Genomic DNA, 27,527 nt, shown 5'->3' on the forward strand with positions numbered 1-27,527 from the left:
TAATAAAAACAACAACTACAACAATAATGTACCAGTAAATCCAAACTTACTTTTCATCGAAATCTTTACGGAGCCTTCAATCTTGTCCGCCCAGAGTAATTCTCATTTATATGCTTATATTAGCAAGGCTCAAAATAATGATGACTTTACAAATATAGCTCGAGGTTTTAAATTAGTGACAAGGACACAACACGTGATATGCAAATAAGATGTCACAAAATTAAAATCCTGGGGCAAACAAAATTTGATAATTAAGTTGAAAAATAAAAAGAGAACTCTTCTCTGAATTTCAAACCTGTTCGTCAGCTGAAATCAGATCAAAGCTTGAGGGGGACTTTTGCAATTAAAAAAAATGGGTAGGTCAATATTGAATTTTAGAATAAAAATAAAATTAAAACTGAAACTCCAGGGCTAAGGAAGCAAGATGCCTTTAATGTTTTAGCAAGTGTAGTTAGTGGGAAGATAGAAAGACCGACGGATCAGTTTTAGTATTATTTTACCAAAACTACCCCTCGTTCTCCTTTTTCCAGTATTTACATCAGTATGGTATTTCTGTTATTACAGGAAAAGAAAGACCTATTTTTGGAAACTAAAACTCTCATCTTTTCCTCTTCAAAAGTCTTCTGAAGTACAATATATGTTCCTTTTTCCCACTGATCAACTCAAACAAGAACTTGATAGAATTCAAGCTGAGGAAATTGCTACAAAAGGAAAGCGAAAGAAAAAGAAGATTTTCCCAAATGGGTTTTCTCAGTTCTACGCTTCAGTTGATCGATTTCCTCGCTTGGTAAATTCATTTTCTTTCTCCATTCTTGTTTTTGTTTGGTAAAAAATGGAGCTTGGGCATAAAAATATTCTTGAGTAGTAGTAGTAGTAGTAAAAAAGAAAATGAACGCGATTTTAGCTTTGTAGCTAACAGATTAGTGCTGATTTCTTTTTACCATTATACGTGTATATTTGCATGATTCTACGTATTCAAGTACGTATTTTGCATGTATGTGATTATTGTGTATTTATATTTTGTTTTATTTTTTTGCTGTACCAAATTTGCAGGCCGGTACTTGCTCTGGGCTATCCTATGTAAGTTTGGGAACTCCCAATTACTCCATACTCATCTGTCATCACTTCCTTTATCCTTTACAAGTCTATTTACAAGTCCATATATATATATATAGTATGTGATCTTAATTATAATTCCATATTCTGATTTAAGCCCCTTTTCTTTACAAATAAACCAACTTTTATTTTCCCAGTGAATCTCTTTTGTTACTGTAAGCATTTTCCTCATACAACATTTTTTAGTAGAAACTTTTTTTTATTTGAAACATTTTTCTCCATGCCAAATGCAGTGGCAAGCCAAGAATTTGAACAATGGGATTCAAAAACTGTAAAAATGTTACATCTAAGATTTTATCCAATGTCGAGGCGGGGATTCAATAATTTATATATATACATGTATATATCAAAAGTTTTGTTTTTATCCTTTTAGCGTAGTGTAATATTCAGGCGAAGGGGATTTAATTGAGTAGCTAAGTCCCCAAATGCACCCTAAGCCCTAAGGCATAACAAAGTTTCTAGTATTGAATGCTTTCATTTCCAGTTTTGGTTACTTGTGTAGTATTTTTGCTTGTTACTGGTAACGTTTACCAATTCTTTTATGGAACTGCAGATGTGCTTCAATCCGAGCTATTGAGACTGGCTCCAAATATCACATGAGGAATCTAGTCACATATTGGACCATCTTCTCCTTTATTTCTCTGTTCGAGCACGTATTTGAGAAACTTATTGAATGGTAATAATCTGCTGTATAGCTGGCTATATTATAAGGGACAGAAATTAATCTTGTAACTTTATTTTACGTGTATTCCTTTCATTATCCTTTTTAAGTCATATGGAAATGGGAACTCTTTGAATTATTGACAGTTTGACACTTAATTTAGATTAACTTCTAGCAAGATCATTTGGCAAAGTTTTTGAAAAGAAATAAGGGGAAACTCAAAGTCGTTTATGGTTAACTTATGATATCCTCAATTAGTGGCCTCAACTTATGAAACTACTCCTGTTACATATACTGATATCTTTTCATTTACTTTGGCAGGGTTCCTCTGTGGCCTTATATAAAATTAATTGCCATATGTTGGTTGGTAATACCTGAGTTTAACGGCGCATGTTATTCTTATCAACATCTTGTTCATCCATGTTTGCCATTGAAACTGCACGATGTTATTGCTCAGTTTTATGTTTCTTGTTATGTTTACCAATGCTTTGCATATTTGTGCTCGTTTGTCAACCTTCAAACTTTCACTGATTGGTTTAACAAGCCAATGGAGGATCCAGATCTCAAGAATGAAACATTTCTAGAGAGGTATCTTGAAGAAAATGGATCTGATGCTCTGGTGAAACTTATCTCAAACAAGGTATGGCATACGTTACTTTAGCACGGAGTAGCCAGTTCATTACCAAATTGGCCGCACTGTTGTTTTTATGTACTTTAGCATATGAAAATTCAGACAACTAATCCATTTCAGTTGCCAAAAGTTAGATTCCCACCATTACAGAAACAAACTTATGACTACATATTCGACTGGATTTTGTGGCAATTCGAGCTTGCCTATTGTCTATTGATTATTTTTCAACAAGCATTAACTGTGTGCTTATCATGATCTCGTATTTTCAATCCAAGGATTATACTACGAATAATCATGCAGCTCCCTGTACTGTATGAAACAGTTTTTAACTTCTTTTGCTGTACAAAGAAAACCGATAAATCGCACCAAATAGATAATCCGAGCCAAACCGGAAAAAAAAACCCGATGTGGTTTGGTTTGATTTGGTTTGGTATTGGAAAATAAAACCTGACCATAATTGGTTTGGTTTGGTTTTAACTAAAAAAAGTCAAACCGAAACCAAACCAACCCGATAGTACATTTATATAATTTTTAAAAATATTTTATACATATAAATATTTATTGTAATGTAATTTATAAATATTTCTTAAACTTTTTCACAATTTTATCTTTTAACGTATTATTTCAAGTTTAGACTTAACATTCTTGAATGGTAAATAAATTTCATAGCCCATAAATGTAGTAACTCAAACAAAGTTCAAATCAATACTAATGCTAACAAAAGAAATTCAATGCAATACTAGGAATGACGGTAGTGTTGGATACTTATTATAGTTTTACATTGGTTTATATTGAAAATGCATAACTTAGTTTATCTTTTTCTTTAGTGCTTAGTTATGTAATTAATATTAGTACTTATTAGCTATATTTATTTTAGCATGACCTATATAGTATTTTTAGATTATGTTAATTTTCATTATGGCTTATTAATTGGCAATATTTGCTTTATGTAATTTTATTATCTTTGTTATTGAATATTTTAGTATAATGCTATGACTTATCTCATATTATTGTGTTAGTTTTATATAGTTGTATCTTACTAGGACTTAAGAAATATTTGGAGCACAAGTTACATATTTTATGCTATGAAGACTTTACCGGGAAAAAACCCGAAAAATCCGAGATTAAAAAACCCGACTTTGTTGGTTTGGTTTGGTTTATAAATTTAAAAACCGGACACCAATGGTTTGGTTTGATAATTGAAAAACCCGAACCAACCCGACCTATGTACACCCCGGATTATGTGCTACTGCTTTATTGGTGTTGACTCAATGATTTGGGAAGTTGCACTAGCAGTTTTGTACTAGTTAAATGGTTTGCAGTATATACACACACACACACTAATTTTTGAGATTTGCTTAGTTCCAGCTAATTCGTGAATGCTTCGACTGCATAGATGTAGTGTACCTTCCATTCCTTAAACTATTATATGTACATGAGCAATAGATTATTGTAATAACATTATGCAGCTATCAATTTTGTCAAATAAAGCATCAAACAGTCTGAATTTTCGTTTTGTTAACAACAGAATTAGTTACTTCCCTATTCTTTTCTAGTGAAAATATTTTTATCTGTTCGCATGCTTTCATTCCTTAAAATCCCATAAATAACAATCATAGTGGCATTCCTAATCAGACAGCGTGTGAAGGGAGCGGTCCTGTTTGGGAGGATATCAAAGTGATGGAGCACATGGCAAAACATGAAGTAGCTGAGCCCAAACAGGTTATATTTCTTAACCCTTAAGTGTGAACATGCAATGTAAATGCATAAAAAATGCATCTACCAATTTCTTTCTAAAAAGAGGCTTCAAATGTTCATACTAGTTCACACTAATCTTGTCAAAATTCAACAAATCTCCACCTTGGCAAGATTCCACTTTTGCAATTTTCTCTTACTGATAAATTTTGATTGTGTCTTCAACTTCAATTTTCAAAGTTCAACAATGTTGATCAAGTTCAAACAATGTTGAAACTTGATCGCAGTCACTACTTTTGTTAGCATATTGGCAAAGTTGTCTGTAGTCCGAATTTTCTGCACCATGACTCCACCTTCTTCTATAATATCTCGTACAAAGTGATATCGAACATCAATGTGCTTCGTCCTTGCATGATAAACTTGGTTCTTTGCTAATTGGATAGCACTCTGACTATCACAAAATAGTGTTATGCTTTCTTGACCAATACCAAGATCTCTAAGCAACCCTTGAAGCCAAATTGCCTCATTTACAGCCTTCGTAATTGCCATGTACTCCGCCTCAGTAGTAGACAAAGCAACCGTTGACTGCAAAGTAGATTTCCAACTAACTGGTGCATTTGCAAAAGTGAAAACATAACCAGTAGTTGATCTACGCTTGTCCAAATCACCCGCATAATCCGAGTCACAATATCCAACCAGCTACTGACTATCTTCCTGCTCAAAAATCAATCCATCATCACCGTAGAATTCATTTCATAGCTTGCCAATGCTCCTTTCCTCGATCATGCATATACCTGCTTACAACTCCGATAGCATGTGAAATATCAGGTATTGTGCAAACCATTGCATACATCAAGCTACCAATAACATTCACATATGGCACTCTTGACATATACTCTTGTTCAGCTTTATTCTTCGGCGACATAGCAGCACTAAGCTTAAAGTGAGGAGCAAGAGGCGTGCTAACCAATTTCGTATTCTCATTCAAGCCAAATCGATCTATTACTTTCTTCAAGTATTCTTTCTGAGATAGATAGAGTTTCTTTGAATGTCTATCTCTTTTTATCTCCATGCCAAGAATTTTTTTCGCCTCACCCAAATTCTTCATCTCAAACTTCTTTCATAGTTGAATCTTCAACTTCTTAATTTCTTCTTGACTTTTGGAAGCTATCAACATATCATCAACGTATAGGAGAAGATATATGAAGGATCCGTCTTCAAGCTTGCGCAAATACACACAATGATCGTATTTGCTTCTTCTGTACTTCTGCCGCAACATAAACTTGTCAAAACGTTTGTACCATTATCTAGAAGATTGTTTCAATCCGTACAACGATATTTTAAGTTTGCACACCATATTTTCCTTTTCAGCAACTTTGAATCCTTTTGGCTGAGTCATATAGATTTCCTCTTCCAAGTCTCCATGTAAAAATACAGTTTTTACATCTAACTGAACTAGTTCCAAATTCAATTGTGCTACCAAAGCCAACAAAACTCTAATGGAGGAGTGTTTTACGACTGGAGAAAATACCTCATTGTAATCAATTCTCTCCTTTTGAGCGTACCCTTTGGCCACCAATCTTGCTTTGTAGCGAACATCTTCTTGGTTAGGAAATCCTTCTTTCTTTGCAAATACCTATTTGCATCCAATTGCTTTCTTGCCCTTCATGAGATTGACCAATTTCCATGTGCAATTCTGATGAAGGGACTGCATTTCTTCATTCATAGCAATCCTCCACTTATCTTCTTCTGAACTTTGGACTGCGTCCGTATAAGTGGTAGGAACACCATCAACTATAATTGAGGCTGCACAAGCCATCGTCTCTATGAGACGGACAAGTTTCTTTATTGTTCTTTTTGGCTTGCTGGTTGCTATTGATTCAAGTTGTTGTTGGGGTTCATGAGTTGGAATCTCCCATTCCACTGACTCTTCTTCTAGGGAAAAATCTTCTATCGTTTCCTCGTTTTCTCCCTGTGTTAGGAAAATTAATTTTCCCTCAAACTCCACCTGCTTTGAAGTACCATCAGTTTGTTTGACATCTTCAACTGTCACCTTATCTATTATGGAAGATTCATCAAAGGTAATATCTCTGCTGAATATAATTTTTCTTGTCTCTGGACACCATAATCGGTATCCTTTGACTCCAGAAGTAATCCCTATAAATATAGCTTTCTTTGCTCTCGGATCCAATTTTGACTCTTTCACATGATAGTATGTAATTGAGCCAAACACATGTAAAAAATTATAATCTTCAGCAGGTTTTTCATATCATTTTTCAAATGGTGTCTTGCCACCAATAGCGGCAGATGGTAGACGATTAATGAGGTGGCATGCATATGTTATTGCCTCAGCCCAAAATTCTTTGCCCAAGCTAGCATTGGACAACATACACCGAACCTTCTCCAACAAAGTCCGGTTCATGCGTTCTGCCACTACATTCTGTTGTGGTGTATTTCTGACAGTGAAATGTCTCAAAATGCCATCATCTTCACAAATCTTATTGTAAAGATCATTTTTGTGTTCTCCACCGTTATATGTGCGAAGACACTTTATCTTTCTGCCTGTTTGAGTCTCTATCATCGCCTTCCATTTGAGAAAAATTCTCAGCACCTCATCTTTGGTTTTTATAGTATACACCCATACTCTCCGGGAAAAGTCATCAATAAAGGTTACAAAATAGTGTTTCCCACCTAATGAAGGTGTTTTGGAAGCACCCCAAATATCAGAGTGAACATAATCCAAAATACCTTTAGTATTATGGATTGATGTTCCAAATTTAACCCTTGTCTGTTTTCCCTTGACACAATACTCACAAAACTCCAAATTACAAGTCTTTACTCCTTTTAACAATCCTTGATCTGATAAAATTTTCAAGAATTTTCCTCCAGCATGTCCCAAGCGCATGTGCCATAGCTTGGTTGCTTCTGCCTCCTTGTCATCACTGGATGTCGCTGTTGCTGTCCCAATAACTGTACTACCGCGATAGTGGTACATGTTATTATTTCGCCGAATTCCCTTCATTACCACTAGTGCACCAGAGCATATTCTCATTACCCCATTTTCTGCAACGACTTTGAGCCCCTTTGACTCCAGTGCTTCTCCTTCTCCACTCTTTTGTTTTTCTCTCTTTCTTTGTTCATAGTTGTACAAGGCAGAACAAACTTTCTTGAGAGACACTTCATCATTCCCATAAAGTATAGTAGTTTCGAGGTGCTCGTACTCATCGGGAAGTGAACTTAATAACATTAAGGTCATATCTCCATCACTAAAGGTCACGTCCATATTCTGCAAATCTGTCGCCAACTTATTAAAGTTGGTGATGTGATCATTCATTGTAGTAACAGGAACATATGTGAAGCGCAACACTCTTTTTTTCATGTAAAGTTTATTTTGACCGTTTTTCTTCAAATATTTATCCTCCAATGCATTCCACAATTTACCTGCAGAAGTTTCTTTTGTGTATGGATACTTCTGTTCTCTTGCGAGGTAAGATCGAATGGTACCACAAGCAACGCGGTTGATAGTCTTCGAATTTCCTTCTCCGATATTGTCTGGTTTATTTTCTTCTATGGCAATATCTAGCCCTTGTTGAAAAAGAACATCAAGAACCTCAGCTTGCCACATCCCGAAATGTCCTGACATGTCAAAAATTTCAACTGCAAATTTCGCATTTGACATAATTCTTGTCATAAGCGAAGATGCCAACGACGTATTACTGACACCCGATGTGGACTCTTCATTTTTATTATCTCCCATTTTTGCTACAGATACTATTTATTTGCTGACAGTATAAAACACCAAAGTAATTCTTTTCTGATGTGGAAGTTCAGACTATGCTGCAACCACATAGCATACTAAGATAGAACCTTGGCTCTGATATCAATTGTTGCGGAAACCGAATATATAGAGAGTGATTAAATCACAACTACTATATTTAAAGGTAGCTAATAAATAGTAAATGAGACAATAATAAAAAGAACACCAAAAATTAACGAGGTTCGGCAAAATTTGATTTTTGCCTAGTGCTCGGACACAATCAACTCAAACTTTATTTCACTCCAAAAAATACTAGTGAAATACTACAAGAGAGAAAGAAGATTCAAATGCCTTAGGAGACAAGAAGGCAAGTGAGAGATGATTTCAAATGAACAAAACCGCTATTTATAGAAGGGAAATGACCTTAATAATGTTATGCATGACATCATATTAAGTGTGAACATGCAATGTAAATGCATGAAAAATGTATCTACCAATTTTTTTCTAAAAAGAGGCTTCAAATGTTCACATTAGTTCACATTAATCTTGTCAAAATTCAACATGGTATTTTGATTCAAAGTAGACTGTCGGGACATGAAAACTCTCAATAACTTTATGTATGCAAAAGACTAAAAGTTGACCAAGACTTTAGACTGCTTTTTGGAAAGACAAGAAAATGTCTGCCTTAGAATATAATTCAGTTGTTGAACATTAATCTGATAAACATATCATCCAACTATGGTTGTTTTTTCCTCTTTATCTGCTCTCAAATACTACCTTGTTTTTCTTCTTGTCATAATCCCCTTTGTGACTTCACTATCCTTCAATTTTGATAGTTTTAGACCCAGCGATCAAAATGTAACATACGAGAGAGATGCTTATCTAGCAGATGGTGCAATTCAACTTACCACAGACCTGATCAATCGTGATATAAACGCTACTATAGGTCGAGCAACATATTCCAAGCCCCTGCATCTTTGGGACAAGGCCTCTGGAAATGTCACGGATTTCAGTACTCACTTCTCCTTTAGCATCAATTCACAGGGCAGAACTAGATATGGTGATGGCCTTGCCTTTTTCCTTGCACCTGCAGGTTCAAGAATTCCTGAGAACACAACCAGAGGTGGCAGTCTTGGCCTTACAAGTAATACTCAACGACTGAATACATCGAGTAATCATTTTGTAGCTGTGGAGTTTGATACGTATCGGAACGTCCAGTATGACCCAATGTGCGACCACGTAGGTATTGATATCAAATCTATGCAATCTGTTGTTAATGTGACCTGGTTTAGTAGCATTCCGGATGGTAGGAGAACTGATGCCTGGATTAGCTATAACTCGACCTCAAAAAATCTTAGTGTTGCCTTCACTGGTTTCAAACTCCAAGGAAATACCACTGTCACTGTCCAGCAAAGCCTATCTCACAATCTTGATCTGAGAGAATACTTGCCTGAATGGGTCACTTTTGGCTTCACAGGTGGAGCTGGACTTGTCTTTGCAATACAAAGAATCTATTCTTGGAACTTTACTTCTTCTTTAGAAATTAATGACAACATAACAGATCCAGGGGTAGCCTTACCAATCCCAAAGCCAGAGGAGACTCCAAGCAAAAGTAAGTTAGGACTTGTGATTGGATTGGTTTCTGGTGGTTGTGTTTTGGTTGCAGTATCTGTTTTGGTGTTGTTTGTATTTTGGAGAAAGAGGAAGTTGAGAGAAGATGAAGATGATGATGATAGCTTTGATGGTTCCATGGCTAATGAATTTGAAAGAAGTACAGGACCAAAGAAGTTCCTCTACAGTGAGTTGGTTAGATGTACAAATAACTTTGCGGGGGAAGGGAAGCTTGGGGAGGGTGGGCTCGGGGGTGTTTATAAAGGACATCTCAGGGAATCCAATTCCTATGTTGCTGTTAAAAGGATTTCAAGGGGGTCAAGACAAGGAATAAAAGAGTTCGCTTCTGAAGTGAGGATCATTAGCCGGTTAAGACATAGACATTTGGTGCAACTCATTGGCTGGTGCCATGAGAAAAGAGAACTTCTACTTGTCTATGAGTTTATGTCTAATGGAAGCCTAGATTTCCATCTTTTCAAGGGAAAAAGCCATTTGACATGGCCAATAAGATACAAGATTGCTCAAGGCTTGGCCTCGGCGCTGCTATATCTACATGAAGAATGGGAACAATGTGTGGTGCATAGGGACATAAAGGCAAGCAATATTATGTTGGATTCCAATTTCAATGCCAAACTTGGGGATTTTGGTTTAGCTAGACTAGTTGACCATGAAAAGGGATCCCAGACAACAGTTTTGGCAGGTACTATGGGCTACATGGCCCCCGAATGTGCCACCACTGGGAAAGCTAGCAAGGAAACAGATGTCTATAGCTTTCGTATTGTCGCGTTAGAAATAGCTTGTGGAAGAAAACCTATTGACCGTAAAGCTGAATCAGATCATCAAGTAAACATTGTTGATTGGGTTTGGAGTCTTTATGGGATGGGAAATCTTAACGAAGCAGCTGATCCTAAACTCTCATTAGAGTTCAATGAAATGGAGATGAAGCACTTGTTAATTGTTGGTTTATGGTGTGCTCATCCAGATAGCAATTGTAGGCCTTCTATCAGGCAAGCAATTCATGTCCTTAATTTTGAAGCTCCATTGCCCACCCTCCCTCCAAACATGCCTGTTCCAACATATTGCAGTCCATCACAACATTTATCAAGTGCTTCATTGTCTTCATCTTCAGCATCAATCTTGTACCCACGTTGAAATTGCCTTGCTAAGATATTTTAATCACTGGCATACGGCTTACTTTTGATTGATTATGAGAAAACAAGTACTGCTAGAATAGATGTGGTACTGGATGTTTACAAAAAGTTATGAGCTTCAACTCTCTCACCTTTTTAATGGCTTCAAATGTTCACAGGAGAAACAGAAACTAGAGAACATACTAAGATAAATGAATCTAGAGAAAACTTCTTCAAAAGGGATAAAGTTTACAAAGTGCACCAGTTTAAGTTTCAGGTTGCTCCGTGATTCTTTTAGCGCGTAAAAAGTTTCTTCCTGTCTAACTGGTAATGCATGTTGATCTTAACTTGCATTAAGAATTTCTATCTTGCATATTTAGCTTGTTTTGATGAGCCTAATCTTGCCTTCATATACAGTTAATTTTCATCTTGCACTCTTTCCTAGGGTTAAAAATTCCAACCTGTTAGAGCTCAGCTGCTTCATCTCTTGACATGTGTTCCATCGCTTTGATATCTACCAAAACAGGACCAGCCCCTTCACAGTGTCTGTTGTTGAAATGCTTAATAATTCTTGTCTCTTCTTACTCGGAATTCTTTTCCACATAAATGTATAGGTTTTTGCATGCAACGGAAGCACAAATGTATATTTCGGAAGAGCAAGAGGTTATTTTTTTCTTAATTTTACTGGCGGCGCATTTGTGCTGGTGGTAGAGCAAGATAAGGAACAAGCGGGAACAACACAGGTCCTCTAAAGACACCGCTCATAAGAAAACATAATATGGTGGAAAAGTTGCAGTTTTTGCATACATCAAAATTCACGTTTAAAGAGGAAGTCAAGAATATATTCTCAGACCACACAGCTCGAAATGGTGGGTGGTTTCACTTGTATTCTGCTCTCAGCAGCAGATTAGCATTTGGTGAATCCTTCGATACTTTTAGCATAGAAACCTAGAGCCACCACTCCTGGTAACGAGGTCCTAATATATGAGTAAATCTAATAAATCCTACTATTTGGGTTTGTGTATTCAATGATGTACTAATACTAATGCACTAAATTTGATTTAATAAATATAAAGATTTAAATATTTAGAATAATAGATATAGATCATAATGGATGGTTTTCACAAACCAAAATTTGAGAATCATAGAAAATAAGAAATTTGAAGGACAAAAATACCAAATGGGTCAAAAGGTAATGTTGATAACATCCAATTTCCTTAATTAAAAAAAAAAGGCTACTAGTTGGTTGACAGAAGCTCCCACATTTTAGATTCCTCAATACAATCATTCCTCTGCAGCTTCTACACAATTTGATATTCATGAATTTGTTATTAGCACTGCTTGTTCAAGTTGTCGAAGATGCCGGGCATGCTTCTTTCCCATCTTATGGTCCTCCATCACCTTTTCAGACAAGGTCCCTACCTTGCATGTCTCACACCAAAATTTGAACTCTCTATTCTCATGCTCCTTACTGTTTTGCTTTTCATGAGTTGTATTATATACATTTTTTCTCAAGTCATCTGCATTGTCATCTATCAACAAGGATGGTGCATCATTGTCGTTTGGCCCTAATGAGCATTCTTCTGATTTCTGCCCTATTCTCAGATCATTGCAAGATTCCACAAACTGGATGGATTTAGGTTTATTTTGTAAAGGATCAATGTTGTAGTTTTTCTCATCCTTCTCTGCTCTAAAAGCAGCCTCCTTCTTTTTGTGTTTCTTTCCTTGGAGATGCTCATTCAGGTCACCTTCGCTTGTAGTACTTATCTGACAATGTGCACAACTCCACACTTTAACATTTTCCTTTAGAGAACTGCTTGATGAAGGCTTGGAAGTTGGTGTTACAACTTCCAATTTTGGTCCAGGGAAAATTGTGTCAGGCTTAGCCTGCACCAATGTCAAAAGAAGCAATTCTCATAAACTTAAGCACCTCATAAATGGTTTACATATCTGAAAGCCTATTGACAATTTAATAAACATTAAATGAATGTCGTAAAGCAACACCAGCTCGTACTGAAGTGGTCATATTTGTAGTCATGTAGTGCATGATAATTTAAAGAAATGGACCTTGAGCCTAACTCAACCCTAAAATCTACCTCATGAAGGGAGGATTGTCAAGACCATATAAGATGACCACAACCCATTCCCTCAACCAATGTGGGACTTGACACTCCCCCACATGCCTAGGACGGGAAACAGGAGCGTGGATAACATAATATGGGCGCCCAACATTGAGAAACATAACAACAATGATCGGATGGGTCTAGCTCGGATACCATGTTACCAAACAAGGTATTAGAGGAATGTTGTATGTATTATTTCAAGAGATTCAAGATACAAATACAATTACAGTGTATCTAAATAAGGGATGAATCAAAGAAGAACATCCTACAAATCTGCTAGCTATATATGGCTATGCACGTTCATAACAAGTCTAATTTATTCTTGTAAGAAATATCTTCGCAAACAGGACCACCCTCTTCACACTCTGCCTGTTTAGGGGCACTAAGATTGTTATATGGGATTTTTGAGGAATGAAAGCATGTGAACAGGTGAAATGCTTTTCACTACAGAAGAATTAAGGGAAATTATGGGTTTAGTAGTTAACTAAGGAAAAAACATAATTTTTGATACTTTATTTAATACAAGACAACTAATAGCCGCAGGACGTAACCAATATTCACATACATACAATAGTTTATGGGTTGGAAGGTACACTACGTCTGTGCAGAGAAGCAATCATAAATTTGCTGGAAATAAGCAAATCTCATCAACTAGTGCATGGTATCACTATATTATGCAAAACATTCAATCAGTACTCAACTGCTAATATAATTTTCAGATTTACTATGAAATGTAAACGCAAAAATAGTAGCAGCATAAGAAGTTAATGAATGTTTCATACAGTATATGGATTATTATGGAGTAAGGAACAACAGCTGAGACACCTGGCTGGGGGTGAGTATTCCTGCTTTATCACAAATGTCTGTAGCCTTGATCCCTTCCCCATGATGATTCAAACTATGATCCTTGGACTGCAAATTGGAGATCATCATATTTACACGGAGAATGAGTATTGGAAAGAATCAATTTGATAATAAACTGGCTACTCTTTGATAAAGTAACATCTGACATACCTTGTTTGCAATAAGTTCCTCTGGTGCACTACATTCATTCTCTTCTGCCACAGCCGTAGAACTCATTGTTTTTTGGAGTTTGACCAAGTGCTCCCTCCCGTTAAGATCTGCAGCTGTACAAATTTCGCCAGGGCACCACATGTTACAAGTACCACACCACAGCTTAGAATTATGAACAGAAACATCAGCATATTCTTCAGTTGCTTCGGCTTTTTTTGCTGATAAGTACCTGATAGGTGGACTTTTTCTTTCAATTCTTCATTAGTACTGTGCTCTGATCGTACTGCAGCGGCATGCTTAACTTCCTCCTGCTTAAGCTGATTTACCTGATTTGTTGGAGCTGCTGTTTCATTGACCTGTGTTCCTGTCGTTTTCTTCTCAATCCAAATTAGATTTTCCCTTACACTTTTAACCTGCAGTCACACAAGGGACATTCTAATCACTGACAATACCATTTACTTTTGATTGATTATAGAAAAACAACTACTGTCAGAATAAATGTGGTACTGATGTTTACAAAAAAATTATGAGCTTCAACTCTCCCCCCTTTCTAGTGGCTTCAAATGTTCGCGGGAGAAACAGAGACACGAGAGCATACTAAGATAAATGAATGTAGTGCAAACTTTAAAACAGATTGATTTTACAAAGTACACTAGTTTTAGTTTCAGGATGCTCAGTGATTGTTTTAGCATATACAAAGTTTCTTCTAGATTTAAGTGATAATGCACTTGATCTCAACGTGCATTATCAATTTCCATCTTGCACATTTAGCTTGATTGATGAGCCTAATATTTCCTCCATATACAGTTAGTTTTCATCTTGCCCTCTTCCCTACTTGGCCACCAAGAGTATTGAGCAGCTAATTAGAGAAATCTCATGGGAAATCAAGCTCTCCTATTGTAGTTGATCATCACTAAACAGCTTGCGTAATGTTTTAATCTATCGTTTTCCAGATAATTGAGTGCAGAATAATGTGTTAACTGATAACATCCAAAAAAGTAACCAATGAAATTCTAGGATTAAAAACTACAACATGTTTGGGCTCAGCTGCTTCATGTTTTGCCATGTGTTCCATCGTTTTGATATCTTTCCAAAAGGAACCAGCCCCTTCACACACTATCTGTTTTTTTGGATAACGTAAAGAAAATTTCATCAGAAATCATACCAAGAAGGTAGTAACTAGTAAGAATTATAAAACAAGGAAAATTTCAATTCTCCACTACGTTCCATGCTATCCAAAAAAACCAAATTTGTGTCATGCCCTCTACCATATGAACCTTAAACCAACAGTATAATTTTAAGAAACATCTATTCCTCACAACCGTCTAGTTTGGGGCACTATGATTGTTATTTACGAGATTTTAAGGAATGACAGCATCTGAACAGACAAAATGATTTTCACTACTAAATCTGTTGTCAACAAAGGAAAATTCACTCTTTGATGCAATTTTTGCGAAGACGGATAGCTGCATAATGTTACACGCAACCTATTCCTCATGTTCATTCAAAAGTTTATGACTTGGAAGGGACACTGCATCTATGCAATCGAAGCAGAATTCATGAACTTGATGGAAATAAGCTTCAAAAATTAGTGCATGATATCATAAACATGCACACCATTAAATCTGTACTCAACTGCTAATGCAGCTTTATAACTCATTATGGAGTGTAAACGCCAATAAAGCAGCATGACAAGAAGTTAAAAATTGTTTCATACAGTACTGGGAGCTTGGAACAACATGTAAGCACCTGGTTGGGTATAAGCATTCCTGCTTCATCACTAGCATCAATAGTCTTTATCTCTTCAACATAATGATTCAAACTATAATCCTTGGACTGCAAATAGGATATCATGATAAGTACACTAACAATGCTTGTTAAAACAATTCAGTAGTCAAGTCAAAGTTGCTATATAATTCAGTGGACTATGTTTACTTTTGCTTCTGTAACGGTGGTAATCTAACTTTTGGTGACTGAAATGGATTAACAGTCTTAATTCTCATATAACTAGCTGATGTACACCAAAACAAGTGTGCGTCCAATTTTTGTATTGAACTGGCTACTCCGTGCTGAAGTACCATTTGACATACCTTGCTTGCAATAAGTTTCACCAGATCATCAGATCCATTTTCCTCGAGATACCTCTCTGCCATAGCCAGAAACGATTTATAATCGAGAGATGGATCCTCCATTGGCTTGTTAAGCCAGTCAGTGACAATTTGAAGGTTGACAGACAAGCACGAATATAGAAGGCGTTGGTAAACATAACAAGAACCATAAAACTGAGTGATAACAGCGTCCAGTTTCACCAGCAAACTTGGATGAATAAGATTTTGATAAAAATAACACGCGCCATTAAACTGAGGTATTACCAGCCAACATATGGTAATTAATTTTATATATGGCCACAGAGGAACCCTGCCAAAGTAAGTGGAAAGACATTAGCATATGCAACATGAGTTGTTACTCATGTTCAACCCATGCATATAGCACGAATTTCAAGAAATGTTTCAAGAAACTCTCCAGCTCTTGAAATCCTCAACTCACCAAGGGAATTTAAGAAACGCAAACAAGAAGATATATCACTACCAATATTAAAGAGTAACCGAAATAAGTGTATTATAAAACTTGAGGTTCACCTGAAAGTAATAGATTCCGTTCACAATTTGGTTCAATGAGTCAATATGAGGGTATGGTTACCTAAACAAAACGTAATTACCAGAGTGGGGTATACAAGCACGAGAATTTGCATGTGAAACATATACTTATCCTTTTGTTTTTAGCATCAAGTAGATAAATGCCCATGAAGTGAGACCACTAATTGAGAATATCATAAATTAGTTAACCATTAATGGCATAGACTTTGCTCTTATTTTTCTTCAAAGACACAGGAAATGTTTGCCAATAATCTCACAATGAAGTGTCAATATTGGCAAGAGTTCCTATTTCCATACAATTTAAAGAGGGTGAGAAAAGGAACACTTGTACAATAAACACTACAAAGCCAGCTAAAAGTACACCACATTACCATTCGATAAGTTTCTCAAATACGTGCTCGAACAGAGAAATAAAGGAAAAGATGGTCCAATATGTAATTAGCTTCCTCATGTGATACTCGGAGCCAGTCTCAATCGCTCGGATTGAAGCACATCTGCAATTCCACACAAAAATTGGTGAATATTTCCAGCAACAGGATAAATAATACACCAAGAAACTAAATTTGGACAATCGAAGCATTCAATACTTGAAATTCTGAAATGGCTTCGGGTGCATTTGGCATGAAGAAAAACATGGCAAATGTTTCCATAAAAATGTATTGTAAGGAAATTGCTTCCTGTAAAAAATTCTTTCTCCGAGAAATTATTTACTAGATTATTTAATTGGTCGGGTGTAGAAGTGGGTGACATGCTGAGGGGATTTAGCAAACCCAATAGCTTTGGCTCAGACCCTGTATATGTTACAAATTCTAATAAATAAGTACAAATAATTAAATTTGAGACCAATAAATCAAATGGGTTGTTGGTAGAATTTCAAACTTGAACCCACAAAGTTCGAATTCTATATTCGTCTCTGGTGACACACGGTAATGGTATAAGTCAACAATTGGGATATTTTTAAAGAAAAAAGGTTTTCATCCATATATGGAATTGTAAGATCACATAGTATATGGAGTATAGCCCGGTGGTCAATGGAGTGGGAGGGGAACTATGAAATTTTAGGTTCAAATCTCAAAAAGGAACAAAAGAACAGTAAAGTGATTTCATTCCATCTGCCTAAGCCTTGGTGGCCATAGATCATAATTACTCGATACCTAGTTGACTAATCGAGGTGCACCAAGCTAGCTCGAAAACAACAGTGGCGGATGTAGATTATGCCCGCCGGGTTCATCTGAAACCAGTACTTTTGACATGGAACATAAATTTATATGTACAAATTCATTAAAATTGCAACAAATGGTAGGTCTGAACGCATAACTTTAAAAATACAATGAATTCAGTGCTAAAAAACTTAAAAGTTGAACCCACAGAATCCAAATCCTGGACACGCCTCTGGAAAACCACCATCGTCATTAGGGGAAAAAAGGATCACATACTGTGCTACCACAATGTGCAAATTAAATGGAATTACAAAGAATAAAGGAAAGTGAGTAAGGAATAATGGGAAATTCCCAAGACTTACAGAGGATATCCCAGAGCAAGTACAGGCCTGCAAATTTGGTACAGTACATCATGAAAACAAGAGTATAAATACACAATCACATACATGCAAAATAAGTACTTGAATATTTAGAATGGGGAAAACAATAATCAGCATTAATCTGCAAGCTGCAAAGCTAAAATCTTCTTTACTACCTTCACAAAATTTTTTATACCCAAGTTTCCATTTTTACCAAACAGCACTATAATGGAGAAAGTAAACGAACTTACCAAGCTAGGAAATCGATTATTAGAAACGCAAATCCGAGAAAACTCATTCTGGAAAATTTTCTTCTCAGCTGGAGTTGTCTGAAGTTGTTGAGTTTCTATGATCATTATGAAGAGGAAAAGCAGTAAACAGTTTTCGAAATAGGTCTTTTCTTGTGCAGTAATAACAGAAATACCCTAATAATGGTAACTTTGGAAAATTAATAAAATTGACCTTTCTTTAATCCCGTTAAATCAGATTTGTGCCCTAACACTAATTTTTTTAACACCAAAAATAGAATAATCAAATATTGTATTCAGTTAAATTATAGTACTAAGTAAAACTTAGTGTATATAACTTAAAATATTTTAACAAAAAGTATTCTATATTCTCCTTATATAAGTCACAGTTAGCTTAAAAGTGTTTTTTGTAGCCTTCACCTTTACCATTTCTTTATAGTTTTGAAATGGTAGCTCATTAATCAAATATTAAAAGAAAAAAGAGGACTAAAATTTTTAATTTTTTTTAAAAAAGGAACTTGCTTAGAACAAGAACTTCCATCAATTGTTAACGTGATACCTAAACATTGTAAGTACTAAGTATTCCTTTTACCAACTAAGCAATAAAACTAATTACATGAGTCTACTAATTAATCTCTATGTAGCTAGTTCATTGTCTATACTTTTCAGGATCAGTGGTGCAGGTGGAGGTGACCGAACAGAGGCGTGACAAATGGCCCTAGGATATCACAATCACGACATTCACTATAAGGGCCTAAAATTTCTATGGATAAAGCACTATATATAAATATATCAAAAAGTATTAATAATGTTTATATTTATTAAAGAAATTGATATATCATTTGTTATATAAAGGGTTACACTATTAGAGGAGAAACTTTTTTTAATAAGTCATTCTCAGTTATCTATAGTTCTATACTATATTAAAAACGCGAATACCCTAAGCGAAATATCGCTCGGCTTTTTTTACCCTTGAAATATAAAGTTCATACTACATAAAATGGTCATTTTAAATATTTTTCTAATATTTAGGAGCTAGAAATTCGTTGAGATTTGGTTATTAAATATTTCATTCTTTAAATTAGATACCTAAAATTTAGGACTTTAAAATTGATTAAAATTTTATCTTGAATAATATTTAAAAAGTCAACTAATATTTACCTTCAATAAACGTTACTACAAAGTTTATAGACTTGAAGTAGTTCTATATGGAATTGAAAAGTAACAGCGTAATGGTACTCCATTTATTCATGATGAACAAAATAAGTTTTAACAACGATGAGAAGTATTTTTGAAGAATAATTTTACTTTACTTGGTATTTGCAACAAATTACATTAATTTATTCTAATTACGTGATAAATAATGTGAGACTATAATTTTAAAAAAAAAACTACAAAAAAAATGGTGTTTCACTTTTCTTTAAATTTTGTCTTCTTCAATCAATCTAGACTATTATAAAAGTTTGAAACTTCAACGAGAAATTGATCAACCTTTTTATCATTTAAATAAATTTCATAGTAGAAAAAATCATCGTTTAATTATTATTTTTTAATATTTAGGGCATAAATTTACTAAAGTTTGACTCTTAAATCTTTTTTTTATTTGAACCATATAGAAAATCATAATATTTAGGAATGTAATCCCAGTAAGATTATTTATATAAGTCAAGTAAGTTAACTTTCACAAAAATCATAATTTCAAAAATTGTTATCTCACCCGGAATACCAATAATCTATGTGACATTAGAAGCGTTCCATTTCTAGATACCAAGAGATAAAAACTTAAAGCAAATTGTAGAGAAACCATACTCGTGAGCTAACAACTATTTTCAGATCGCTAAAACTTTATAGATTTAAGGTTGGTAATGGTAAAAATGTTAGCTATTTTACGTTATTCTTTTTTAAGAAGAAATTTAATAAAACACTTTCCAAAAGTGTTGTCATAAAGTTTCGTTTCTTCTTGTAGTGTCGATAAATCTATCTAGCGGATAGATATTGCATGTAATCCAAATATCAAATTAGGAATGTGATTAATAGATAACATTCATCATTTTTTTCAGAAATTTGGATTTTTTAAATTTTGCATTACTTTTGAGAATAATATCTATGTAATTTTCTTAAAATCTGTATTCATTAATTTAAAATACACATGCAATGCGTATTATTATGTTGTATTCGGATATTTGTTTGTTTTAAGCATTTTCTTTGCTCAATTTTTTTGTTGTCATTGTGTTTTATTATTTGGTGGTGTATACATACGTTTGATTGTATGTAGCATATTAAGTTTATAAGGAATTTACTACCATCACAAAAGGATAGAGGTCTAAAGCATATGAGAAAAAATTAATTGAACCAGAGATATCAAATTCGATGTATATTTTGTTGTCAATATGCTGGAGTATGTCTGCGTGTTTGTATCATAATAAAATATTGCCGAGATAATTAACTGAATTGTTTACCTTTAAAAGTATATTTAATGTTAACTCAAATCACCATAGGATTTGTACGTCATTAAACATTCTTTGTTACACCCCCATATTTTCCGTACGTGAAAATACGCTATAAGTAAATTGATGGAGCTCGAAAATGAGATGTTACATCCCGCATTTTCATATGTTAAAGTTTCGTCGTAAGTTCGGGAATAAGATTATTTTAAGATTATAAGTATTATGCTATTTCAAACAAGTGCTGAGTAAATTCGTGAAGGTGAGAGGGTAAGCAAATCGAAGAAGATGAGTTTCGTCGAAGTTTGACATTTTAATATAAAATACGGTCCAAGCTATAATATCCCGTATTTATGGACTAGTGTCATACAAAGTACCACATGCCCATGATAGTAGGATACATAAAGTGTGTTAAAAGTGAGTGGTATTTTTAAGTAATTTGAGATAATTCTAAATTATAGGAGAAATTGGTTAATTATTGATTAGTAAAAAATTAACAAGTTAATCAAGAGATTGGTGAATAATTAATTAAGATTATGGATAAACTTAAGAGCCTCCTAACGTGGCAGCAAATGCCATTAGGAAGGTGTGACTCTTAAATCCATAATAAAGTGGCATTAAGAGAGTTTTTTGTGGCTTGATCGTTATACTAGTGGGGCCCACAAAATCACAAATATAAGTGGTCTTCCTACCTCATTAAGGGATGTTATATTGCTAAAGTAACAGATGGAATTGTCAAAGAAGGAATTCATATGAATCCTTTACGATGCTTATGGCAACGTGATTCTACTTCAGCAAACTTATACAAAAGAACGTCCAAGACAAGCAACAAGAAGCCACAAAATTCATACAAGATTAGATGATAGAAAACGTGATTTGCTACAACAAAATTTCATACGAAGTTATACTATATAATAGCAACGGAATTTGCAATTCTAAGGGATCCTGGTATAATCTTTCTCAAAAATATCATACGGATTTTTTCCTACTTCGATCCGTCGTTACGTGTTTATCACAAAAGACGTGTGTTAAAGGGATTGTCAACAGAATCGGCTGTAAACGACCCGACTTATCATTTTAAGAATTAGCGCCCCGTACAGTGGCTTAAAGTCTCGAGAAGCTTTGTAATATGTATTATGACTCGCGGGTGTGGTCGAGTTTGATTTACTGAATATTCAAAATTTTATTAAAAGAACAATTCTTATTTAGAAGTTTAAATGGAAAGAGTTCACCGGAGATTTGACTTTCGAGCAAACAACCCCGGAATAGAATTTTGATGATGTCAACAGCTTCGTATGATGATTTCAGACTTAGGCGTATGTTAGGATTTGGATTTGGAAGTCCGTAGAACAATTCGTCATATTTTGGCGAAAGTTGGGTAATATGAAATTTTGAAAAAGTCTGATCGAAGGGTGAAATTTTGATAACGAGGTCGAATTTCGATTACGGAAATGAGAATAGCTCCATTAAGTCAATTATGACTTGTGTGCAAAATTTGAAGTCATTCCGGATTGATTTGATACGTTTCGACGCAAAATATAGAAGTTGGAAGATTTGAAAACTTATAATTCGATTCGATGCCCGATTCGTAATTACGGAGTTGTTTGACGTGGTTTGAAGCCTCGACTAAGTTCGTATTGTATTTTGGGATATGCTGGTATATTTGATTAAAGTACCGGGGGCCTCGGGTGGATTGCGGAAGGTTAAAGGAGTTGATTTTTGGATGAGATAATTGTTGGAATTTGTTGCTGTTTTTGGGCAACAGCTGTTTGTTTCGCTACTGCGGATGTCTGATTGCAGAAGCGAGATGAAGCTCGCAGAAAAAAAATCTGGGTAGGCTGGACGTTGGTCGCAGAAGCGAGGGTCTGGGCGCACCTGCGACAACGTAGGTGCGGAAACAAGCACGCAGAAGCGGAAGAAGGCAGTTGGGCATGTCTTCGTAGAAGCGACCGTTTTGTCGCAGAAGCGACATCGCAGATGCGCATTTTCTTCCGCAGATGTGAGCTCCTGTTGGGCAGTGGACATTGGGACTTCGCAGATACGCATTTTGGCTCGCAAAAGCGAGTCCGCAGATGCGCAAAAATCTGTCCACATAAGCGGAACTTGGCAAAACATAAAGGAGCAAAAATGGTCATTTCGCCATTTTCGATTGGATTTTTAGAGCTTGGTTTTTGGGCGATTTTGGAGAAGTTCTTCACGACTTCGACTTGGGTAAGTATCCTATATCCAAAAGTGATTATATTTCATAAATTCATGATTATATGCATCGTTTAATTTAGATTTAAATGGAAGAAATCAAGGTTTTTTCAAAATGTTCCAAAAACAAAAATTGAAGACTTGAAGGTCGAGTTGTTATTGGAATTCGATAAAATTGGTATGGTTAAACTCGTATCGGAATGGGTATTTTAATTTAATAAAAATTATATCGGGTTCCGATGGGCGGGCCTCGCGTTGACCTTTGCTGACTTTTTGGAATAAATTTTTAAGTCAACGTATTATTATCCGAAACTATTTCCGATGAATTTTAATAAAGTTATACAATTAATTTGAATAGATATGAGCGGTCTGGAGGTCAATTCATGAAAGAAGATGATTTTAGAATATCGGCATAACTTCTAAAAGGTAAGTGTCTTGCTTAACCTCGAGTGGGGGAATTACCCCCTTAGGCATCGAGTCTTATGTGCCATTTGTGAAATGTGAAAAGTCGTGTACGCGAGGTGACGAGTACGTACTCAGGCTTCTATGTAAAATTTTTATTGGATTAAAGTCTTAGGCATTATTGTGTAGTAAATTGGGGAATTGTGGACAATTATTAAATCATCTGTTTGCGATGCCTAAAATCCTTGTTGTTGAATTTGTTTTTATATGACAATTTGATGTTATTGTTAATTGAAATATTTATGAAATTTCGTGAGTATTGTTGGTTTAATATTTCTTGGAAATAAATTTTAATATTAATTTTTCTTATGCAAATAATTAATTAAGCAAGTTTAAAAAGAAGTGTTATATAATTATCTAAATTTAGATTTATGAAGACTTCGTTTTATGTTGAGCAATTTCTATTTCTGTTTATTATTTTTGGGGTGTTATATATATTATGGTAGAGCCATGGGCTCCTTATTGTGAAAAATTATGTATTGTTGATTTCTGTGGCAAGTTGTAATTTTTGGGCATTTGATGTGCAATTTGTGATATGTTGTAAGATTTGGGCACTTGATGTGCAATTTGTGATATGTTGTACGATTTGAGCACATGATATGCAATTTGTGATATGTTGTAAGATTTGAGCACTTGATGTGCAATTTGTATTATGCTGTGATATTTGGGCACTTGATGTGCGATTTAGTGAAATACATTGATCATGTGGATCTTATATACATTGAGGATATTGGCATGTGAATTGTCCGTGTAGTTGTGATATGAAATGAGGGCACGAGTTTTCGAAAAAATATGATGATTTAATTATGGGCATGAGGTGTCGTGGAAATATGAAAAATAGGCTGAGACAACGAGGGTCAGGTGATGACTTTTTAATTGAAAGAATTATATTCAAAAAATTTATTTGAAATAATTTTTATGTAGAAGGTATAATATGAAAGAATTATATTTGAAAGGTAATTATTTGAGAAAATTATATTTGAAAGAGAGTTATTTGAAAGAATTATATGTGAAAGACATTTATTTGAAGGATTTGATTTATTGTGTGTTATTGTATTTATTAATTGTTGAGCGATATTAATAGTATTCTTATTGTCTACTGTGCATATTATTGGTTGTTTTATGTTTCCCTTATTGTTATATGCTTCCTATTATTTTGTATATTATATTGCAAAAGCTATTAGACTAGTGAGTATCTTGACTGTATCTCGTCTCTGCTCCACTGAGGTTAGTCTTGATACTTACTGGGTACCGACTATGGTGTACTCACACTACACTTCTGTACATTTTTGTGCAGAGCCAGGTATTGGAGATATCGGACTTGAGCAGAGTTAAAGCGGGATCGTAAAGATTCAAGGTAGAGTTGTTTGGTCGTCACAGTTCCATGGAGTCTTTTCATTTCATTGTACTATAAAATTTTAATCAAACAATATAGTATATTCGGTCCTCGCGATCATCCCATGTATTCAGTTAGAGTTCGTGACTCAGTACTACCAGTCTTGCGAATCTCTTGTTTTCTTTGTTTACAGCTGGGCTTGGCCACCACATCATTTTGAACTATTCAAGGACTGGTCTGCGAAGCTGGGCGTTCAGTGTTCTTATGGAGGAACAAAAGGCCCTTTCTATCTAGAAATAGAAAGTGCTTCGAAAGGCGCCGGCTACCTTCTTACTGACAGCACAGCTAGGTGCTGGCACTCAATTAGTAGCGCTGGCACGTCACTCGGCTCCTCGGCTCACTTCGGTTGCAAAGACTTTCTCCTTAGGCGCATGTCTCAGCAACACAAAACGAATCCTGAAGCACCACCACGAACGCTACCGCGCGTCCGCCTGCGGTGCGGTAAGGCACCACCCTGTTGTGCCAGCAGCCAACTCCGGCGTGTCAGCTTAGTTATCCTCATCAAACCACTTACTTGATGTCTAGCTTCCCAACTGGTAGACGGTTCCTTTTCCCCCAAATCAATGAAGAAGGGAGACGTAAGTTGATTCTTCCGAAGAACCGGAAGCGAAGCGCTATGCCGGGGCGGGGGGACGGAAAAAGAAACGGCTCCGAAGAAAAAAATTGGGGTTCCCAATGCTTCTCCACGCTCAACGAGATGCGCCAACCTCGGGATGCTTTACTCCTAACCCCACAAGGTTCCGAGACGGAGCTTAACCTGAGTCTCGGTTAAGAACGGCGATGATATACGTTTCACACGGCGCACGATTCCATGGATAGTTTCATTCGAGATCGTGATGGAGGACATAGCTTACGATCCGCTGCTAGTTTTGGTTACTTATTTTTTATTTTTTATTTTAAAATGGCTTCAAAAATATAATTTAAATTGGCTTACCTAGTCTTAGAGACTAGGTGCCATCACGACGCCTATGGTGGAATTTTGGGTCGTGACAAGTTGGTATCAGAGCACTAGGTTCATAGGTTCTACGAGTCACGAACGAGTCTAGTAAATTCTTGCGGATCGGTACGGAGACGTCTGTACTTATCTTCGAGAGGCTACAGAACTGTTAGAAAATTTCACTTCTTTCATTCCTTATCGTGCAACATTTATTCAGCTTGAAGCATATATCTTATGTTCTTTTGCATCAACTCGTGTATGAAATTGCGCACTCGGTATCAACTATGCGCCAACGGTTCGTGATACTATAGAGGGGTTATAGGGGAGCCAGGGTTGCTCAACCATTATTACAACGTGTCGTCCAGATCGAGGATGTGGAAGTGTTGAGAGATCATTCAGTTGTGCACATTGAAGTGCAGCAGGTTCTGACATCTGGTTGATAAGTATGATATTAAGAAAGTTTAATTAATTGCCTAATCATCACAATTGTGGTAGGATCACGGGGTGGATGTAGATCTGAAATAATTGGTGGTATTAGAGACTATATAGTTCATATGGGATTTATATTTAGCGAAGGGTACATACGCAACCAAGGCACTGGAGGAAGCGAGTTTAACTGTCACGAAGATGACATGCGCCAAATAAATGGCTTGAGGTGTCTTATGACCGGTGTCCTACGAGCGATGGAGGTTAGTATTGTGGATCATCGAAATGTGTCTTATGGCTTCGCGCCAAAAGAGGGAGTCCACTATAAACGATCAGATTGCGAGGTCATGTGTTATATGAGTTTTGGCCTAAGATATATTTATGTGGTATTGAAAGGTTCTCCGAAACTTGTATATGATTAAGAGCTGAGATTTGTATGGGATGATGCTGAGACTTACGGTATTCTTGCGTCGTTAATAATTCTACATTTCAGTATCAACGGGGTCATGGAAATAATTTCAAAATACTCTGGGTGTTCCAGTAAGTTCTTTTAATACACCACCGGCACAGGGCTCCTATAATGGTTATTCCAGTTATCCAGCACAGACTCGGTGTGAGCAGTCGAACCCGTAGAGGGGTTGTTATGAATGAGGTGATACTAGACACATCAAGAGAAATTGTCCCAGACTTGTGAGGGCTGGATTTCATCAGAACACTCCAACTGCAAACTTTATTCCAGTTAATATTTCACATGCACAGTCAGTTAGAGGTGGAGGACAGGCGGGTAGTGGGCGCCTAAGAGGTGGAGGCCCGACCCATTGATATAATCGATATGTTTTGGCCGAGGCCGATACACTAGATGGTGTCATTACAGGTATGATCCCGATTGGTTATAAAAGAATATTTTTCCCTTAGTTTGATTCAGATCTAAATATTAAGGTGAATCCTTCTATTATGCTCCACTTATGGGTGAGTTTCGTAAATTTGTGACCCACTTATATGTTTATCCCTATTGGGAGATTTAAAGATGTGAACCCGTGTCTATCATTTTATTTTCGGCTATAAGTCCAAAAGTAATTTTTATTATTCATTACAGTGGGTTTAATGTGTTGCGGAATAATTGATTCCAATTTTTATAAATTATATGCCCTACCAGTATGAGGGTTCATTACGTGTTGTGAAAACTATTTACGAAATATATTAAACATAAGGAAAGAAAGGAAATTGAAAACTTTAGTTGGCACAATGTGCAAAATATTTGAGAGATCCTATTTTTATATGATGTGAAATATTTAAATCGGGCTACAAGCCGCGGTGGAAGTTATATAAGGACAAGGTCCTTGTGGTGAAATATTATGAGTTTAAAATTCTCCCTTTGTGAAATTTAATTTGTACAATAATATTAATAGAGAGTCATGCCTGTTAGGCTTATTTGATAATTCTTGTATATTTTTTGTTCATATTCAGCCATTTTCATGCTGTAAACATTGAGTTTTAGCCTATG

The 27,527-nt window shown here is 35.6% G+C and overlaps 3 protein-coding genes across 8 annotated transcripts; 2 read left to right on the plus strand and 1 right to left on the minus strand.

Annotated features, from left to right (window-relative positions):
- The first annotated feature begins 498 nt into the window (after window positions 1-498).
- On the plus strand, window positions 499-11,696 carry LOC107772785 (HVA22-like protein a). Of its 3 annotated transcripts, XM_075247100.1 has the most exons (6): window positions 518-787; window positions 1,054-1,080; window positions 1,670-1,792; window positions 2,099-2,417; window positions 4,044-4,130; window positions 11,216-11,696. In XM_075247100.1, the coding sequence occupies exons 1-6, from the start codon at window positions 741-743 to the stop codon at window positions 11,351-11,353; spliced, it is 741 nt and encodes a 246-aa protein (XP_075103201.1). In that variant the 5' UTR covers window positions 518-740; the 3' UTR covers window positions 11,354-11,696. The 3 variants fall into 3 exon arrangements, with proteins under 3 accessions (XP_075103203.1, XP_075103202.1, XP_075103201.1); XM_075247102.1 differs by lacking the exon at window positions 1,054-1,080 and having other exon boundaries at window positions 499-787; XM_075247101.1 differs by lacking the exon at window positions 4,044-4,130 and having other exon boundaries at window positions 516-787.
- On the plus strand, window positions 8,599-10,877 carry LOC142177961 (L-type lectin-domain containing receptor kinase IX.1-like). Its single transcript, XM_075247098.1, has one exon. It carries the CDS (start codon window positions 8,599-8,601, stop codon window positions 10,621-10,623), a length of 2,025 nt encoding a protein of 674 aa, XP_075103199.1. The 3' UTR covers window positions 10,624-10,877.
- Window positions 11,679-18,314, minus strand: LOC107779148 (uncharacterized). Of its 4 annotated transcripts, XM_016599499.2 has the most exons (10): window positions 18,166-18,314; window positions 17,918-17,944; window positions 16,767-16,889; window positions 15,829-16,156; window positions 15,488-15,574; window positions 14,772-14,858; window positions 13,968-14,151; window positions 13,739-13,851; window positions 13,550-13,636; window positions 11,679-12,488 (listed from the first exon to the last, which is right to left on the minus strand). In XM_016599499.2, exons 1-10 carry the CDS (start codon window positions 18,210-18,212, stop codon window positions 11,919-11,921), a joined length of 1,653 nt encoding a protein of 550 aa, XP_016454985.1. In that variant the 5' UTR covers window positions 18,213-18,314; the 3' UTR covers window positions 11,679-11,918. The 4 variants fall into 4 exon arrangements, with proteins under 4 accessions (XP_016454985.1, XP_016454988.1, XP_075103200.1 ...); XM_016599502.2 differs by lacking the exon at window positions 14,772-14,858 and having other exon boundaries at window positions 18,166-18,313; XM_075247099.1 differs by lacking the exon at window positions 17,918-17,944 and having other exon boundaries at window positions 18,166-18,298.
- Window positions 18,315-27,527: the final 9,213 nt, after the last annotated feature.

The sequence above is a fragment of the Nicotiana tabacum genome, chromosome 24 (genome assembly GCF_000715075.1).
Source record: "Nicotiana tabacum cultivar K326 chromosome 24, ASM71507v2, whole genome shotgun sequence".
NCBI classification, from domain to species: Eukaryota; Viridiplantae; Streptophyta; class Magnoliopsida; order Solanales; family Solanaceae; genus Nicotiana; species Nicotiana tabacum.